Source organism: Harpia harpyja, chromosome 21 (genome assembly GCF_026419915.1).
Source record: "Harpia harpyja isolate bHarHar1 chromosome 21, bHarHar1 primary haplotype, whole genome shotgun sequence".
Lineage (NCBI taxonomy): Eukaryota > Metazoa > Chordata > Aves > Accipitriformes > Accipitridae > Harpia > Harpia harpyja.
In genome coordinates, this window is record NC_068960.1 from 5,472,590 (window position 1) to 5,492,388 (window position 19,799).

Sequence of the window (19,799 nt, forward strand, 5' to 3'; positions counted from 1 at the left end):
TCCATTCCTAATTAACTCCCTGCCACCCCACTTGTGGTAAAACCTGATTTATTTCTCCTTCTCTGCACTGAGAGGACAGGATACTTAATCTCCCTTGGGTGGACGCTGAAACACTGTCTGAATAAAATGCTGATCACTCATCTGGTTAGTTCCTGCCAGCTCTTCTCTGCATTCCTGCCACCTGGGTTTTGCATCATTTGCTCTCGTTTCTTTAAATGACAGAGTCCCTTCCTTCTCCGTTTTTGGAGACTAATAATTCCTAAATTAGCTAGTAGTTACACTTAGGTGTGCGTGTGAGTGTTTATCCTTTCATATTATCTGTAAGACCATGAATATTCACAGGCTAAAAAAGGATTGTTTGGATAAATATTTTGAAAGGGTATTAAGCCAATGGCTACAGTTTATTGCACTTGCTGTTCTTTTGGGACATTTTTGTGTGGATAGGGACCCACTTTTTGTATTAATGTCCGCTTGGTAGCTGCAGAGGAATAAAGAAGGCTTGGGATCCCCCCATCCAGGGAGCAATGAATACACATGTTGTAGAAACAAACAGATATAGCAGCCCAATGAATTAGCATTTTGAAAGCCTCTGTGTTTGATACCCATCTGCAAAGTAAAGAACGAATATCAGATACATGTGGATGCATGCATACATGTTTGCAGTGGCAAGCTCTTTCAGACGGCAAACACTCACTGTAAGTGCCAATGTTTTTGCACATCTTGAGAATATTAGTGTAAAAATGGAAAGAGAAAAGATCGCCCATCTGCAATGTGTAACAGAAAATTATGTGGGCAGAATGTACATGTGCTAAGTGAAGGAAGCCTGGTGAAGGGGGTGAAGAATCAAGATTTTTCTTCTTCATGCTGAAGTCTTGAGAGACCCATTTAGTGACATCTCTAATAGCACGCTTTTCAGATGCGCATCCATTCTGCCTCTCCTTTGAAACTAACCAGGGCTGAGAAACTTAACAATGAATTCAGCCAGAGGGCTTGGAAGCCTGGCCTGCCAGCCCATTAATGGTCTCAAGCAAATACTGTGGACTCAGTTCTATTTATTCATCCTAAAGTGTAGGTGTTAAGAAATATGAGGCTGGTAAGTGGGTGACAGGCATCTGCAAGCGTCACCTCAGCAATTCAGGTTAGCAGAGAGCCTTGGAGTAGGATTGTAAAAATTGCATCATTTGTAACCTTTTCAGCACCAGCGTTTTTAAAAAAAAACCTGTAACCAACAGCTTTCCTTTGGACATGAAGAGAATAACTAAAGAGAACATCTGTTTTCCCTTTAGATGTGGAACTGCAATAGCAAGCCATGCATAAATTTTATTAAGGCTTGCTAATTTCCTACGAGTTTGGGGAGCTACATGTTACCCGTGGAGATATTTGGCTCTGCATCACCAGAAGAAAAGTCATTTTAAAAACAATGCAGAAAAAATGGACATAGCTTGGCGGCAAACATGTTAGGTTCTGTTCTCAGGGAGCTCCATTTTCTTTGGCTTTGTTTTTGCACTTTATAGATTTGTGCCTTTTTTTTCCCCTCTTAATGTCACTCATCTTGTTTTCCAATGACTTTTTATGACACAGACAACTAAACAAAACATGTGCCGGAATTGGCAAAACTACTTACTTCTAGAGTCTTTTGTACTCAAAATCAGAGGTCCAAACACTTTCAGGACTTATGTCTGCTTTTAAGTGGTTTCTGAGATGCCAAACTTTTTGTGTACGCCAAGCAGACATGCTCGAGCCAGCTTGTGACTGTTGTGTCCCTTTGTGCTCTAAGAATACGTCTCCAGATTTAGAACTCAGAAGCCGGGGCTGTTGAGACATAGTCCTGTTCAGATCCCACAGGCCCAGTTTCTGTGCCCTCTGAAGAAACACCTTTGAGCAGAACCTCACTCTCTGATCTTTCTATGCTCTCAGAACCAAGGTACACTGTCCCTGTGTGTAATCACAATAACTTCACGCTAAGAACTTAGAGCCTGTAGGACACTTCGCAGGACATGCCTGGAATTACACAGATCATGCTTTGTTGCATGAAATAAGTAGAACAGTCACAGGCTGGTTTAAAAATATGCTTGTCTTCTCTCAATAATTAATTGTTTGGGGATTAATATGAGGGTTTCTGTTTTGAAAGTAAACTAATCCACTCGGCTGGTGTGTAATGAAGGAGAACAGGCTACTGTCAAGCAGTCTGAAAACAGTGAAAATTAACTCCGTGAAGTGTCACGACTCACATATTTTATGTATATGAGTAATGTATCCTCTGTGGGACAGAAAATGAAAATATCACATGGAAAAGAAAAAATGGTGGCTACAAATTTAACAAAAGAAGCAAGCATACTCTGCTTTGGCATGATTTGGCATTTTTACTGCTTAGTGGCAGCTGGGCTGGGCCGCTGCAAGAGAATCCATGTTTGTGAACTCACAAACAATATGAACCAAACGTTCTGCAGCCTCTGTACTCACAGAGCTAGCAAAGGGGAAAGAAAACATAATTTAAAATAAGAATACACTGGAATTGTAGAATACCAGGTTGGAAGGAACCTCAAGGATCATCTGGCCTAACTTTTCTCTGAGCGAGCTGAAGTTTGCTCTTCTAAAATCTAAAACCTTTGTCTTAGTACTAACCCTCAGCGTGCTCAGCAGGATCCCAAACTCTACACTGTTGTGATCACTGCAACCAAGGCTATCACTAACCGAGATACTACAAAGCAGGTTTTCTTGGGTTGTGAGTAGCATGTCCAGCAGTGCCTCATTCCTGGTTGGCACATCTAACATTTGTATGAGGAAGCAGTCCTCTACACATTCCAGGAACTAGATGGATGACATGTGAGCTGCTGTATTGTTCTTCCAACAAATGTCTGGGTAGTTGAAGTCACCCATAAGAACCAGGTCTGTTGACCTGAAGCTTGCTTAAGTGACCCAAATATTGCTTCGTTGGCCTTATCATCTTGGTTTGGAGGTCAGTAGCAGATGCCTACTGTAAGATTCCCCTTGGAGACGACCCCTCTGATCTTGACGAAGAGGCATTCAATAGGGCTTTCACAGTCGCTGTAGATGACTTCTATGCATTCAAGGTTTTCCTTAACATAGAGCACGACTCTTCCTCCTCTTCTTCCCTTGCCTGTCTTTACGAAACAGCCTATAGCCGTCCATCACAATCCTCCAGTCACGTGAGTTGTCCCACCATGTTTCAGTTATTCCTATGATATCAGAACTTTCTGACTGAGCACAGAGCTCCAGTTCCTCCTGTTTGTTCCCCAGGCTGCCCGCATTAGTACATATACACTTGAGGTGGTTGGTATTCTGGTTCCCATCTTGGGAGGCAGCTAAGGAACATTTGTTGCTACTCTGGTTGGCCTGGCTTATTCTCCAGTTGGTTGCAAAGATGCGATTGCCACTTAGGACCCCACCCCTGAGTCCTTCAGTTTAAAGCCCGCCTCACCAGGCTGGCCAGCCTGCTGCCAAAGATTCCCTTGCCTCTTCTAGACAGGTAAATCCTATCCCTCCCTAACAGGCTATAGTCATCGAAGAATGTCCCATTGTCATAAAAGCCAAAACCCTCATGATGGCACCAGCCACGAAGCCAGAAGTTGCTTTGTGTTATGTGTCTATTTCTGGCTGCACCCTTTCCTCTAACTGGTAAAATGGAAGAAAAGACAACTTGGGCACCAATACTTTTCACTTGCACCCCCAGGGCTTTGCAGTTTTCCTGGATTCTGCCCAGGTTCCAGCTTGCGGTGTCATTCATGCCCACATGAAAGAGTAGCTGTCGTGGTTTAACCCCAGCCGGCAACTAAGCCCCACACAGCTGCTCGCTCACTCCCCCCTGGTGGGATGGAGGAGAGAATCAGAAGGGTAAAAGTAAGAAAACTCATGGGTTGAGATAAAGACAGTTTAATAGGTAAAGCAAAAGCCACGTGCGCAAGCAAAGAAAAACGAGGAGTGCATTCACCACTTCCCATGGGCAGGCAGGTGTTCAGCCATCTCCAGGAAAGCAGGACTCCATCACGCGCAACAGTTATTTGGGAAGACAAATGCCATCACTCTGAACGTCCCCCCCGCCTCCTTCTTCCCCCAGCTTTACATGCTGAGCATGACGTCATATGGTCTGGAATATCCCTTTGGTCAGTTGGGGTCAGCTGTCCCAGCTGTGTCCCCTCCCAATTTCTTGTGCACCCCCAGCCTCCTCGCTGGTGGCGTGGGGTGAGAAGCAGAAAAGGCCTTGACTCTGCGTGAGCACTGCCCAGCAATAACAGAAACATCCCTGTGTTACCAACACTGTTTTCAGCACAAATCCAAAACATAGCCCCACTCTAGCTACTACGAAGAAAATGAACTCTATCCCAGCCAAAACCAGCACAGTAGCAATGGATAGTAGTCTGTGCTCTTGACAAGTTGTGGCACCCTCTTGGCAACATCTTGGACCTTAGCTCCCAGAAGGCAGCATACCTCTCGTGACTCCCTGTCAGGCTAGCAGATGGGCACCTCAGAGCCCCTTAACAGAGAGTCACCCACTACGAGCACTCCTCATTTCTTTTTGCAGTATCCACTGTGTGCTGCTGGTACAGTTTCTCCTTGCAGGCCTTGCTTGTTGGTGTCTACTGCTGTTAAAGCTTCATATCTGGTGTTGGTTGTAATGCTGGAAGGTGGGGACTGAAGCAGAGTCCTGATTTTGTGGGTCACCAGAGTCCAAGGTGCCTCATTCTCTGTGGTGTCTGCCACAGGAGCATGGTTCGGAAACCACTTATCTATCTCCATCTCAGCCCCGCTAATACTGCGCAGCCTTTTAACTGTTTCCTGCAACTTGGCCACCTGATGCAACAGATCATCAACCTGTGCACATCTTTTGCAGGTACTTACCTTTTCTCCAGGAGAAGGGTCTGGGCATTCATTGCAACCTACCGTCTGTACTGAAGTCTCCTTCCTTACCAGTTCCATCTGGGTGGAAGCATCAGACATCTCAGGGGCTTTCTCTGTAGAAACACTGGTTTTAACTCTGAGGCGAGTGCCCACCATTATGGCAGAGACCTAGAGAACTTCCCTGGGCTGTGGGGGAACGTAATCAAACAATTAAAATTTGAAAGCACTGGTTGATTATTCATTTCTCTTCCAGTTTTACCATTACAAGGCTGCTCATGGTTCTCTAGTTCTTTGTCTGGACCTAGTTTTTAACGTCTTCATGTCAATAGTTACAAGCTCAACAGGTTTACGCAAATCTGGATCAAAAAAATTGATGTGTATCCCAAACAACTTTGTATTAAAGCAATGATAAAAGGGACAAGGCAAATACTGAGATACAAATTCACTAGTAAGTGGATTTTTTCCTTGAGAGATGCCTAACTACTTCAGTTTTCTTTGTCTTCATGGGAGTTAAGACTGCAATCATTTCAAAGAATTGGGATCTCTGAGAAAAAGCATATTAAAATAGGGATCATAAAGTTTTGCAGAAAACATCCAGCCAAGGTCTCAATACCTATAGCAAAAAACTAATATATTAATACTGGAAGGTTCCCATATACTTAATGCTGTTACTAGAAAACAGTTGATCTATTTAAACTATTCTTGTTTCATTCCTCCACAGGAGAACATTATTCACTTTTTCTCTCTCCACTTTTTCATTCTGCTATGGGGAGTGTACAGAGTGAAGGCTATTGAAAAAGCCATATAAAACCTCTGAGAATGCAATAAGCAAAACATGGCACTTTTAACATGACAAAACTACCAGCTTAGGTAAGGGCTTGAAGTGCATATAAACTCCAGCACCTCCTCAGGCAAAGAGAGTCACAGTCTCAACAGCAGAGAAGAAGCAGAAGGAGTTTAGATCATAAATCTTCAGATCTACAAGCTTTTGCTGTCTGAATGCACAACGAGCAATTCAAGGGCCCCAACATCTTTAAATAAGTCAGACTAAGCCAGGAGTGCATCTGCCCTGTGGTAACAACAGTTCGATATTTTGACTCAGTTTGCTCATCTAGCACAGTGGTCAGAAAGGACAAGGTGGGTGATTTATCAACTCAGGTGATTCCATTAGTGCATACTTTTTCTTGCTGTTGTCTTGTCAGGTTCTTGCCTAAACTCTGAAGTTTAAATTACATTAGCACTAGCTCTGATATTGCTGCATGGTGCTGTACTGCAAGGTGGTAGGTATGTCCTCCTTGTTGTTTATTTGCTTCCCAGTTTCACTGAGCAAAATACTCTTCCTGGCAGTGACAGCGTCTGGTAGCGCTCAGGAAAACAATAGCCATGTCCCAGGTATGGGCAAACATTCAGTTTTGTAGTACTTATAGGGTCCATTAGCTGCATTCTCAGCTGAAGTGGCAGCACCTCCTTCACACTGTGCCTCCTCTGCTGATGTTGATAATACACTTTCAGAGGAAAGAACACAGTCTTTAAGCTATGGGTCACAGTGGACTGGGTAAAGAATGGGCCATCATCTGGGTGGGGACTTGGGAAGACTTTGGGATTAGTCAGCTACGAGCTTCAAGACACTGAAATGACAGCTCTGCATCCTTTCAAGGGCTAAATCCATATATCCTCTCTGTGCTTGACCCAGGTAGAAACAAGTGGGACTTGAAACTGATAGAAAGAACCAAGGTCAGGCAACTCAGCCCTCCTCATTTCACATACTTTGTGCCAGAATTCATCAGTGAGGCCACATCCTCTTCCAGGCTTTCTGTAAGCAGAAAATGGGACTTGCTGACTGAAGCTCTCTACAGTGCTTTTTCTGTGACTACTTCTTCATTTACTGGAGCTGCCCAGATGTCATTCCCAAGCAGTCCACTAGCTTCTCCAACTGCCATACAGCTTTTCAGCTTTAATCTTCTGCCGTCTGTTTTCAGGGCCGGGGCCTCAGAAGTTCATGCTCCGGCCTTTCCCCCAAGAGCTCCCCATCTTTCTGCTCATAATTCAGTTGCTTTGTAGCCAACAAGGGAAATGGAAATAATGTTGCCCTCGTTGCCTCTTTCTTTCTGTCCTGCAGTCCTCTATTTTCTTCCATCTTTCAGTCTCCTCCCTCTGTCTGTATCTATGGGAGATGAAGGAAGGAGAAATAGAAGCAGCTGTACAAGTATTTCTTCATCTCAGCAGAAGGAGAACAGGAGTTATAGGAAGAAACAGAGATGGGGAGAAGGAAAACGGAGTAGAAATAGAAAAAAGGTACAGCTGGAAAACAGAAAGTAAAAGAAGGAATAGAAAAATGAAGTCATCAATACTATTTTATTTTATTTTGTATCAATATAAATTGTTTTAATTTCAGTCTAAGCTCAAAGAAGGGAGATGAACTGGAAATCTTGAAGCATGGAACCGGGCAAATAATAAGGAAATGGAGACAGGGAAGGCATTGAGACTGAGTACAAGCCTCTCTCATAAGCTTTTACTGGGGTGCCTACACCTATTGCTTATGCTCATAACAAAGCATCTGCAGAAACACCAACAGGGATCATCACGTACATTTGTGAGGTTCTGGCCAGTCCCTCAGCAGAGCAACAGAAGGCATATTGCTGCAGATCTGCGGTAGTAAACAAAATCCCGTTTTGTCCCGGTTTTAGAACAGCTTCTGAATGATTAGATGAGGAACAACAGTGCTGCGGGGGAAAGAGGGAGGGGTGGACCTTTTCCTTTTGACAATTAGATGTGAGCTGTTGAAAGCTGCTTTCATGGATGAATGCATAGAGAGCTAAGGACGTCTGGCAACTGATTTGTTTCATTAGTTTATTGTATGCCATAATTTCACTCTCACTTACAGACGAAGCAGGCCTATTGCAGGAGTTGGAGTTCATAGTCGTTTGAATTCTCTGCCAAAACCCCTTAGAACCTCAGAAGTCTGAAGAGGACCTCAAGTAGGGCACAGACAAAGCTAGTGGGGCACGAGATAATCAGAAAATACAAATCTGGGCACTTCACAGTTACATAGGGTCTGATTTGAAGGCAGCTTAGCATCTGTTGATTCCAGCGGGAGTCCTGAGTACTCAGCTGTTCTGAAAATCAGACCTACAGAGTATGGGGGGTGCTCAGGGTTGAGTTGTTTGTCTTCATCACGCTGGTCTGACTGGCTTCTTGTGGGGCAACGATGACATCCTGTGGGGAAAGTCGTGAATTACAGCAGTATTTTATACGTGGAATGAGCTGCTGCAAAGTCCCAAACTACAATCGAAGGATAAGATCCTGGAAGAGAAAATAGCTTTCTCAAGAAAGGTTCTATGCTGTAGTGAATGGCTCATGACTAAGTCTTGTGATGTTCTCCTCCTGACTTCTGCAATACCTAAAGGTGTTTTTAAGTGTTTCCTCTTGCTCAGGAGAAAAAGACTTGCTTTGGGGGGGAAGTGTTGACAACAGCATCTCAGTGTGATTAATAGTCACATGGGATTCTCACTTCCATGAAAGGTTTTGTTTAATTGTTTTTGGTTTTGTCCTAAATCTGTGACTCCCCGGTTTTTTGGTGGGTTTGGTTTTTTTTTTTTTGGATGTCTTAAGGCTTCTTAACATCCTTAACTTACTATAAAATTCCAGTCATTTTGGTAGTTTCCCTCAGCTCTCTGTGTCACCTGCCCCAGTGTTTGGTACAGGCCTGGGGCAGGATAAGCTATCTGAAGCTTAAACTGGATTAGATGTTTATGGCATAAGTAATTGGAAGCACAGACAAAAGAAGTAATACAGAAAGTACCATATAATCTCATAGAACTGAGGACATGTGCCCGTCTTTTATTTCATGTTGCAGCCAGAAGGTCTGGGATCCCAGCTACTGCCAGGTGATCACATACCAGCTGCTTCCGAAAATGTCGGGGGTTTTTTTCCCTCCACTACCTCATCAGGAGACCAAGGGGATTTTCTTTCAGATGTGTACTTTGACACTTTAATCCCCACCTCGTCATCAGCCCAGCACTAGATTGCTTCAATATGCTTTACAAGGAATTACACCCGACGTCAAGCAAGAAATTTAAGTTTCACGCGGAAAACCAGCACATGCTGCAGCAGAGGCCCCTGGCCGCTCTCCAAGTAGAGGCTGGACGTCGGCTGCTGCCATTACAGGCCGCAGCCGCTCGGGAGCAACTCCCAGGGGCAGCTGAGCCTCAGGCTGCGGCCTGCAGAGACAAATCCCGGTACGGTTGTTAAAAACTGGTTTAATGAGACACTATGGATGCTAAGTGCCCCGCCCGCATGTACTCATTTGACAGCGTCAGCGATGACACGTTTCTTTCTGTCACTGCGTGACTTTTGCAACTTGACCGCTGAATCGCTCTGGTATGAACTAACCCTCGCCGGTTAGTTTTTTCCCCTGCACGTTACTAGCACCGTCCCCGGTTACCGCCGCCGGCTGGGGACGCCGAAGGGCCCGTTACGGACAGGCCCCGAGCGGGCCCCGCCGCCTCAGCGCCCACCTCACGCCAACGGCCCGGGACGCGACCTGACGTCACGCCGCGGGACGGCGGACCCGCCTTCTCCCGCCTGCGAGACCACCTCGCTGGGGGGGCCCGCCCTCTCGCCTCTGATTGGTGCTTCTCCGCCTCCCGCGGAGCAGCTCCGCCCCCATCCCCGCCCCCGCGCTGTCCCTCCCGGCGCTGCCCGCCCTGCCTTGCCTTGAGCTCGCTTACCCCCGCCTCACGTGTCGGCTTCTCCAATTGGAAGAGGGAGGGGTTGACCGACACTCTTGTCCCCCAATGAGACGTAGCGTTAGCGGGGCGGGCACCTCCCTCCGCAGGCGGCGGCGGCGGCGCTCCCTGACTGAAGGGGCCGGGGGCTCCGCGTCCCGTCCCGTCCGTCCCGCCCCCCCCCCCCCCCCCCCCCCGCGCCTCAGCGGGACCGGAGGCGGCCGCTGGCTGAACCCGGGCCCCGGGGCCGTCTTCCCGCCGCTCCCCGACCCCGCGGCGTCCCCTTCGCCGCTCGGAGAGGAGCGGGGCGGCGGTGCCCCCTCCCCGGGCAGGGCCTGCGGGCCGCGCCCCGCCGCCGCCGCCGCCGCCACCCCTCCCCCCGGCCGGGCGGCCGGCCTCCCCGGGCCGCACCCCGCCTCCCCTCCCTCCGCAGCGTCGCCCAGCCGAGCCGGGAGAAGGGGAATGGGCGGTCCCGGCCCTTAGCCCCAGGCTGCGGCGGCGGCTGCTGCTCCTCCTCCTCCCGGGTCCCAGCGTCTCGGTGGCCTCCGCCCGATGCTGGCGGAGCTGGCTGGGGTCTCGGCGGCGTTGTGAGCGCTCCTGCCGTCCCGCAGCCGCCATGTCCGGCGTGGTGCGCACCCTGAGCCGCTGCCTGCTGCCGGCCGAGGCCACGGGCCGCGCCGGGGAGCAGCCGCGGCGGGAGGGCAAGGAGAGGAGCCGCGATGCGGAGCGGGAGGCGCGGCGGCGGAGCCGGGAGATCGACGCGATGCTGGCCCGGGAGAGGCGGGCCGTGCGTCGGCTGGTCAAGATCCTGTTGCTGGGCGCCGGCGAGAGCGGCAAGTCCACCTTCCTCAAGCAGATGCGGATCATCCACGGCCGCGAGTTCGACCAGAAGGCGCTGCTGGAGTTCCGGGCCACCATCTACGAGAACATCCTCAAGGTGAGGGGCGGGAGGGGGCCCGGGCCGGGGGCCGGAGGGGGGAGCGGCGGCGGCTCCAGCCGCCCTCGCCCGGAGCAGTCGGGGATGGAGGCCGGCGCCGACACATCCCGCAGTTCGGGGAGTTTGGGCCGTGCCCAGAATCGCCGTCGGAAAAGGATGTGAGCTCGGCGGGGGCTGCGGCGGCTGCCCCCCCCCCCCCGTCTCCTTCCCCCGTCCCGAGTTGCTCCCCCGCACCTCTCGGATGCACCCTCTCTTCGGGGAAGGGGGTTTCGGTAGTGCAGGTGTTTCGGAAGGCGTGTACCTTTTGTGCGACTGCCTGGCGGGCTGCGGGAGGCGAGGCTTTGGGTTTCCAGCGTTACCCATCAGAAGGCCTCGATGAAAAAGGCTCGGAGGAAACTTCGCTGCAAAGGGGATTGAGAATAGCTTTGTGGAAGCGCAGAGGAAAGAGGATATAGGTGTGGCCTGCGTTCTGGAAAAAACATTATGAGAGCATCCTCGAAGTCAGAATTGGAGAAACTTCAAAATTTGAAGAAATGAGGAGGAATTTCCGTGCCTCTGCTGAGTGCCCTGAGTCCATGTACCTCGAGATGAGACAAGAAACGGGTCCTCGTATTGAAGTTGTGGCTGCGAGTGGTTGTTACTTGGTACATCTTTAGAAATGGGGGAGAGTAGGCCCTTAGAGTTGGGTAGCGTGGGATGTTCTCAAGCATAGCGCTGAAATGGAAATGACTTTGTTTTGGTACCGTTGCAAAAAAGTTTTTGTTCAATGTGTGTGCAAGCTTTATAGTGCTGATAGTGTATTTCTCTAGTTGACTGGTGAATATAAAAAGCTACTGGTAGAGCCTATAGGTAGAGCATTTGGTCTACAGACAATTAAGGAAAATCAGCCTTGACAAATACTGTTCCGTACTGGGAAACAAGCTTTGATGCCCTGTGCAGGTAGAAGTGATCGTATTTCAGAAAATACCTGGAGATGCATAAAAAGCTCACTTAAAAATATCTCTCTCTTCATCTTCATAATCTTTCTCTTAAAGAACTGCTACTTTCCTGCCTATATTTTTCCATAGGAGACTCTCCATTCTCATGTGGGCATGGATTTGTGAGGCTCTGTGAGACTTCATAGAAAATTTAAGGAAAGGGAATTGTGCAAGTTACAGATAACAAGAGTTACTTCTGAATTTTCAGGTTTGTTTTAAATAGAAGCTTTATATGCACTTAGTAAGTGCGTGCATACAATGACTCTTGTTTTTAAGAATGCCGCTGTTCCATGAAGGGCTTTTCCTTCCGTTAGTGAAGAGGAAAATTGTTGACTAATTTTCTTTTCCTTTTTTTCATCCATTTATCAGGATTGCAGGAGCCCATTAACTGCAAGAAAGTTGAAGCTCAGAAGCTTCTCTCTATGTGTAGTTATGTGAGCAAAGAGAGCGTTATGAGTTTTTTATCTATACACCTAGAAATAAGGAGTCTTATTTTAGAGGTCTTAACGTTTATTTTGGTACTGCCAGTGATTTATTTGTTACTGCTACTGATTTAAAGTAGTAGCAGAGGCTTTTAAGGAAGCAATTGGTAAAAACAGAAAAAATCTGAGTCTCCTTCCTCTTTAAGTTGTCTAAGCAATACTAGTTATGGTAAAATGTTGTAACATTTTATGTATGCAGAAGGCATAGAGCTTTCAGCAGTAGAACTTGGTGTGCTTTGAAAAGGAAAGTGTCTCCATCTTGTAGTAGGGGAGGCTGAGTTATGCACTTGAAACACTTGTCTGCTGGATGGCTTTGGGCAAATTTGCAGAACTTGGAGTAGAATCCAGGTCCTCAAGGTAGCAGTCAGGTGTTCTGATTTCAAGATGGGTAGTTAACAACACTTCCTGGACTGTTGTCAGCTGAACACTGTCAGCTGCTTAAAAAGCCTCCTAATCATCAAACTAAAATTTGGAAGTATTTTTTAAATGAGTTCATATGGTTCAACAGATTGTCCTTTTGGCCTTACAGATCATGATTTGGGAGTGTTAAGTTACGCTACCCTTCTAGGTACATGGACCGTATCTGTCTGACTCTTCTTTCTCTTATTTCTCCAGATGACAGTGATGGCTCTTGCATATAAGAATACAATTTACTCTTTGCCCATAGGTTTTGGGGAATGGCTTGGGAGTGGTTGCTATGGAAAGAGTAGGCAGAAGGAGGGAGAGCAAACAAGGGGAACTAAATGAGTTTTCTGGTGGGAAGGAGGTCTGAGACTGGAGTGTGGGGAGAAGGCAGTAGATGTTCTGTTTGTGTTTTGCTCATCTGAAAGAAACCTGATAACACCTTGATATTCTGCCATAATCGTCAGGAAGAAATCAAATACCAAGGCAGGATTACAGGGCTTTCAAAGCAGAGTGATGTTGTCAGTGCATTTATTTTAGGGTAATTGTGTAATACTTTCTTGTATTAAACTTTGTTCTGTGGCTAACCGTAAAATGTTTCAAGTAAACTTATTTTGCTTCTTTGACAATGTAAATTGTCAAGTGAACCTGATAGCTATTTTTGGTATAATAAAGTGTTTAGACTATGGGTTCTTTTCACTTTTTCAGGAAGTTCAGACTAGAATGATCACCCATTAAGGTTAAATGGAGTGGAGATCACCATGTGTCTAACTTACAAGAAAAGATAGAAGATTAGTTTTCATAATGCGATACGTGGACAATGTGAAGTGAAAACGGTCCTATCAAATAGCATATAAATCTGTTTGACATTGTGAAGTACAGCTGCAGCAACCTTAGCCCCTTTTTCCGTGCAGTTCTCAGCATGGTCAAACAATGGTTCTGTTAAGCTTCTACAACACTGAGATCTGAGTTAGAAATGCAGTGTAAATCTTTGGGATTAAATGGTCAATTTTTGTTTTCCAGCCATGACTAAACTTCTCTTTGAGGGAGGAGGATTTCTACTCAGTTGTGCTTGATATTTCTAAAGTGCTTATTGCAGTAGTATTTAGGCAGTCTATACAGCTTACACAGAATGAAGGAATTGATTCAGAGAACAGAATCTGAAACTTCTTCGAAAATAACAGTGCTAAGTATGAATTGACGTTAGTGTCAGCTTCCACTTTATTTTGAGTTTTCAGCTTCTTGCTTTTCTGATATCTTCTTAATGCTGGGTTCTTTCCTTACCCTGTTCTGTCTGTTTCTCATCCCCCACTTCAGGGAAACCCTAGTTAGAAACAAAATGCTGAAATTAAATAAATCTGTGATAGAGAATTTACTTTTCCATTTAGTACAGGTGATGGTTCAGGGGCTTGCTAGCTTTTTCTGGCATTTGTGGGATGGTCTTCAAATACATTAGTTTTGCTTTGGTTTAAGGTAAATAGTCATCGGTTAACTAGGGTTTTGCTTGTTAATCGAGGCTAAGTTTCAAAGTAACTTTTTGGAACTTTTTGATGATTGAAGTGAAAAGCAGTAGTGTTAATGTTCTGGTATGAGTACACAGGCTTCATGACTTTAGCACACCCACCTGGAAAAGGAAAGTGGATATGACAGGGCTAGCTGCTGCAGCATGAATTTTAAGGCGACTCTTGGATATACAGGGAAACTTGGAAAACTTTTGTGTACCTTAAGTTTCAAATCTAAGAAATGGCTGGTGGTGTTACATGAGCGTTTTGATGCCTTCCAACTGTAGCTGAAGGAATCTTTTGATACCTTCCAAAACAGATGGGTTGGCCTTGCTACTCTGCTTGCTTCCTTTGATAACAGTTGAAGAGCTTAGATACTTGATGAATCATAGCTCTGATGTTCCTTGTCTAAATGTTTTTTTTGTTTCAAGTATGAGAATATCATGCTGCTTGAAAAAACCCGGTTTAGCTGCATAAGAAAATAATTAAAGTAATCTACAAGCACTGGAGTGGTACTTGCACCAGCTTGTTTGGGAGATTTCGATCTGAAGAGAGAAAAAAATTCAGCTTTTAAAAGCCTGAAGTATAATCTGTTGAATTTTTTGGTAATATTAGTTTCCATGTTGAAAACGAGAAGGCCAGCTCAAGGTTTCAATACATCTGTGAGTGTTTTCTTGTTGTCTGCAGCCTGAATTGTGATGATTGACTACGGAATTGAAAAGCCTGGAACTGTGGAGGAAAGGACTACTCAGGAGATGATGTGTAATTTCGTTTGTGGGCTCTGAGTGGGGGGAAAAAAACAACCAAAGATTTTGAACACAAAAACTCCCTGAGGATATAGCTTTGGGACTTTTGAGTGCAGTTGCAATACATGCGGGCATACCCAAGAGCATTTCTCCTTGACAGCTTGAATGTGAGTGACAGTAAAGTGGGCAAAATGAGTAGCCTGTGCTAAAGTCCATTTTAAGAACTTCAGACTTCTGCAACCAATACTAAAACTAGACTGCTGCTGCTTCATTGTTGCAGGTACCTTGTATACCTTGAATGGACTTACGTTGCGTTTATGGTCTCTGACTATAAGGTAGTTGTACCTTGTGTCATTGAAAAACAAAAGAAAACTCGCAACGTGCAGGTTTCAGTCAGGTACAGGTACAAACTCTGGGAAGTGGGAAAAGAATATTCCTCAATTTAGTTGGGAGCTACACTTTAAGTGACCAAATTACCCAGTTATTTATAATGCAAGCATATTTATTCTAATAGCCTAGAGAGGAAGGGGGAATACATCTTTCCATTATGTGAACTCTAGTTACTCTTTAAATTGACTTGACTCCACATTTCCTTGGGTTTACGTGCAAATGAATTTGGTAACCCATTAGGAGGTTATGACAGTGACACTCAATCTGTTACTTCAGAGTTGGGATCTAGCTGTACTTGAGTAGTTGGTCACAGGACGGTGTCAATCTTGTTTCCGCTGGGACAGCTTCTTTTGAAAGGTATGACCAGGAGAATACTCTGTAGGAACTGTGGCTAATTAGAAACTTTTCCATTAAATTTAATATACAAGTGCTAAAGTTCTGAGACAGAATTGGTATTTAAATCTGATTATCTTTGCTTTGTGCTTTTACCATGTAGTGGTTATTTTAGTATGAAAAATAATATTCACAAAACTATATAGAAAAGAAAAAAACCCCTTATGAGTCTTGTTGGTCTTCCTGTTCCAGGTTCATTTAATCAATGAAACTTTTACTAACTTCTAGTTGATGTATTTTCAGTGTCTTAAATATAAATTTGTCAGCTCTGGTGGTCTCCTTGCGTTTGGGGTGTCTCTTGGTTGGGCTGGGAGAGAGCAATCTGTCTTCATTATGGTGGATAGTGGAAGAGGAGTAATAGTCAACAGTAAGTGATAAATATTCATTGTTGTTCCAAAATAAAGCTTACAGTGCTCTTGTGATGTAGTCATTAGTATTGCAGAATATGAGTTAGTCCCTGGAGACTGTAGACACATACTTTGATGTTTTCCAGACAAAAGTTTTAGTCACTTGAGTGACTAAATTTGGGAGCTTACATTATATTCAGTTGGTTGAGTATACATACATTTTTATAATTAACTTGGAAACAGTATTGGCAAAGAAATTAGCAAATTATGCTACTACTAATGTTTACAAGAAAACTTTGGAGCAAACTAGTACACATTGTTTGAAAAAGTAAGTTCAAGACAAATTGCAACAGGAGAAAAAGCTAGAAGGAATCAGAGGCTGTAGAATTTCCAGATGAGCTTCCTTCAGTTGGATGGATGTTTTTCACCCTCATGGGGGTGAGGAGCTGGTCTTAACCTAGTGTTGAAGACCCCTCTCTCTCTACCCTTCCCTTCTGTCAAAGCACATCTGCTGGGTACTGTCGCAGTATATTTATAAGAGCAGCATCACAGGATCTTGCCAAACCTGATGAGGATACTTTTGGAACTGCAGATGCTGCTTCTGCTCCATTGAAAGTGTGAACTAAGTATGAACTAGATATTAGTGTGATGGTCCCAGGAAAAGGAGAAACCTGGTAATGTAATTCTGAAAGCATTAAATTTCTTAAGGTTCTGCACCAGTCGTCACCTCTGAGATCGTCTCTCTACTTTGTGCCTAGTTGCAAGTAAAGCTTGCAGTGAGAGTATTTTTCTTCTGCTGCATTTATCGTCATTTTGCTGGATTCAGTCAAAGACAAGGACTCTTTTCAGAGTTTCCAGACAAGCAGACATCACTGCTGCTCCCAATTCAGAGATTCAGTGGCTAATCCAAATGTTTCTTAGTGTTTGTGTTCCTGTGGACTAAGTAAATGACACTTCCCCTTTGTTCCCATTTTTTATTTGTATGTTGGGCTGGAAGGTAGGTCATCTTTATTGCTTACCCTGCTCTCACCTGGGTGATACAGGAATATGTGAATGGTGAAAATACATGCATAACTGGTGAGCCTTTTTGTTGTCTAACTGGGTTAACTGGTGCTGCTTCCATTCCTACCCTCATGTCTGTCTCACCTTACAGCAAACTAATATAAGCAGTGGAAACCACTTTTTGTATAAATGACTAGGTTTTTGGTGGTGTTTGCTCACTGGATTGGCTTGTGGGCTCAGACAAATGACAAACCTATCAGACAGGAGAGGGTGGAACTACACTACCAGGAAAGATGCCCCTTTTGATGGTACCTAGTTGTTTGACTGCTCTGTAATATGAAACCTTATCCTTAATGACATTGGCATCTTGGCTGCTGCTTGGCTATGAAGTTCCAAGGACATAGATCAAATAAAAACGCTGTTAATGCTTTTACGATAGCGTGCTGTAAAAATCTGATTGTCTTGCTCTTACTTCGTTAGCTGTAGATCACCTGCTTCCCAGTGATCCAGATGGCAATCTAAAAAAAAAAGTGCATGCGACTATATTTGCAAGCACTGACAACTTTATTTTTAAAAACTATATTTGAAAATGTGTTTTTTAGAAGGCTAAGAGGTGTTTTCTAAAAATAAGCATAGGTTACATTTTATCATATTTCTTTACTTGCCAGTAAGTGTTGCTGCTGAAAAGTCCAGTCCCATCTATGGCTGTGTGATTCAGCTTTCTCCCTCTTGTATTGGCACCAGTGATCATGGAGCTGTTGCATTTTTTTGGTACAGTTAAACTTGCCGGTCTAGCTGGACCAGTGTTCATATAGCTGCATGACTTTGTACTGTTCCACTGACATAAAGGGTGTATTAGAAATATCTTGCAGAGGTGGGAGCACTGCTTTTGGCATTAGTTCAGATTTATATTGGTCTCTGTGAGTTGTGATCCCCAGACTTTGCCAGTTCCTTGTCAACAGCAACGGAGGAAAAGCGCACAGTAGGAAACGTGTTTGAATCTCCCTGTAGCCTGCAATGTTCATGTTTGTTTACAGCCATAGGAGAGGACAGTATGGCCTGTTAGCTGTGACTTGGAGTCCCCTGATCAAGTATTTAGCAGTGATCAGCACTTCTCTCACAACAACAGTTTCCATAAGTGATATATAGATGCTGGCGGTCTAGGGCTTTCGTATGAGGCCGAGCAGTGTATTAATGGCAAAACCTTAAAAAGTAGTTGCTGCAGTATTTCATGCGTTACAGTTACTCTGTTGTCTGTGATCTCATACCCAAGAGTAGTTCCTTAATTATTTTGAGAAAATGCACGGTAGGAGACTTTTCTATTTGTATACAAACTCTAAGTAGTTTTGCAAGTTCTCTCTAGACACTTGACTACAATAATCAAATCTTTTGATCACTTGACTGTTGGTTTGCGTGTGGAAGAACCTGCCCTTACTTTTGAGCGAGTGCCCCCCAAACCTATTATTTCCATTGTGCTTTTGGTGCTTAACTCTAGTGTGTTCACTTGGCCTCTGAGTTGGTCCATCTGGCAAAAAGTGTGAGATTTAAGGATAATGAATCGTTCAAGTACTGGACTATGTGAATAATTTAAAATGTGAATGTTGTGTTTTATGTAGTAGCGTAACTACTGATGTAAGGTATTCTTAAATCAAGCTGCTCTTTTAATATTGCAACACTTCTTTTCATGTATCAGCAAGCATCACTGGCTTCAAGTGACATGAGCTGGTGATAACCTTTCTAATAATTCCCACAAAATCATTTAATTAATTATTTTTTAAAAAGGCAAGACTACCTGGTTTTTTTTCAAAGCTAGAATGCTTTCAAAAGTAATGGAGACAAAATATATTTGAGCCAGTCCTAGTAACGAGCTTTTGTGCAAATGCTTATAAAACCTTCATACTGCTGGTGAGTAGCAAACATTCTGCTTCGTGCCTAACAGCTGCGCTCTGTCAGGCCAAGGATCTAGTGCTTTGTCTCTGACATGAAAAAAAACAGCACAAAAATGGGTACAAGAACAAGGCAATGTGATACTTTGGTATATTCTTCCAGTTATTGGCGACCTTTGGTTTTGGGAACTTCTTGGGCCAGGAGTTGCATCTGGAATGTAACTGAATAGTCCTTTTTTGGACCTTTCTTCCATCAATTTGTCTTGATTGCTTTTTGAGTCCATTTTATACTTTTGCCCAACATCCTATGTAAATGAGTTTGTCTCACTGGGGGGTGTATAGGAAAAACCCTTCTATACTACTGGTACTTGTGTAGCAAGGGGTGGGGAAAGAATAGTTGTCGTCTTCTCCCTTTCTCCAAGTGGTCTGTAATTTCTGTAGACTTCTGATATATCATGCTTAGTCATCTCTTTTCGAAGCTGTGGGTTTCTAGATCTATTTAGTGTTTTCTTCTGTGTAAGATATGATACTTCATGTCATATGTCACACTCTTGTTACACCTTTTCTTGTTCTACCCTATCTCCATTCAGGTTTTGTGCATGCCAGGGATTTATACAGTGACTTGAATATGTTAAAAATGATTAGGAAAGGAATGGAACAGAGAACTTCCTATTTTTCCTCCCTAACTGGTGCTTCTAGCATGCTGCTGTTTTGCCATTTTCTAATACCTGACACTATGCTTATCTGTGAATTTTAATTCTTTCCATCTGTGCTTATTCTGGGTCCTGCTTCGATTGCAGCACAAAAGCTTTAGATCAGTTGAACTGTTCAGAAGTTTATTTCATATCAAAAGTTGTTGCCACATTTTTTTTCCATATTCCAAATTTGAAAACAGAATGGTAATTGACAGTATTCAATATTCTGAATGAAAGAGTGAACTGACATTTTCTATAGTAGTAGAAAATCAGAAAAACTGTCATAGCAGTGTAGGGAAGGTTTACTGTGAAATGAGCACTGCAGTGAAAATAGTCTGCTGTTACCTTTGTTAGAGCTTGGGAGGGAGTGTTGTACGTGTAATAAGACTTGTTTGGTGTTTCTTATTTGTACCAATGGTGTCTGAGTCCAAATTTGGTTTTGATAAATATACT

General features: G+C 44.3%; 1 protein-coding gene across 1 annotated transcript in view; it reads left to right on the forward strand.

Annotated features, from left to right (window-relative positions):
• Positions 1–10,017: 10,017 nt before the first annotated feature.
• Positions 10,018–19,799, forward strand: part of GNA12 (G protein subunit alpha 12) — a 44,734-nt gene continuing 34,952 nt past the window's right edge. Inside the window, exon 1 of the mRNA XM_052772704.1 lies at positions 10,018–10,524. Coding sequence (XP_052628664.1) covers positions 10,204–10,524 — 321 coding nt within the window. The 5' untranslated portion in view covers positions 10,018–10,203. The remainder of the gene's footprint in view (positions 10,525–19,799) is intronic.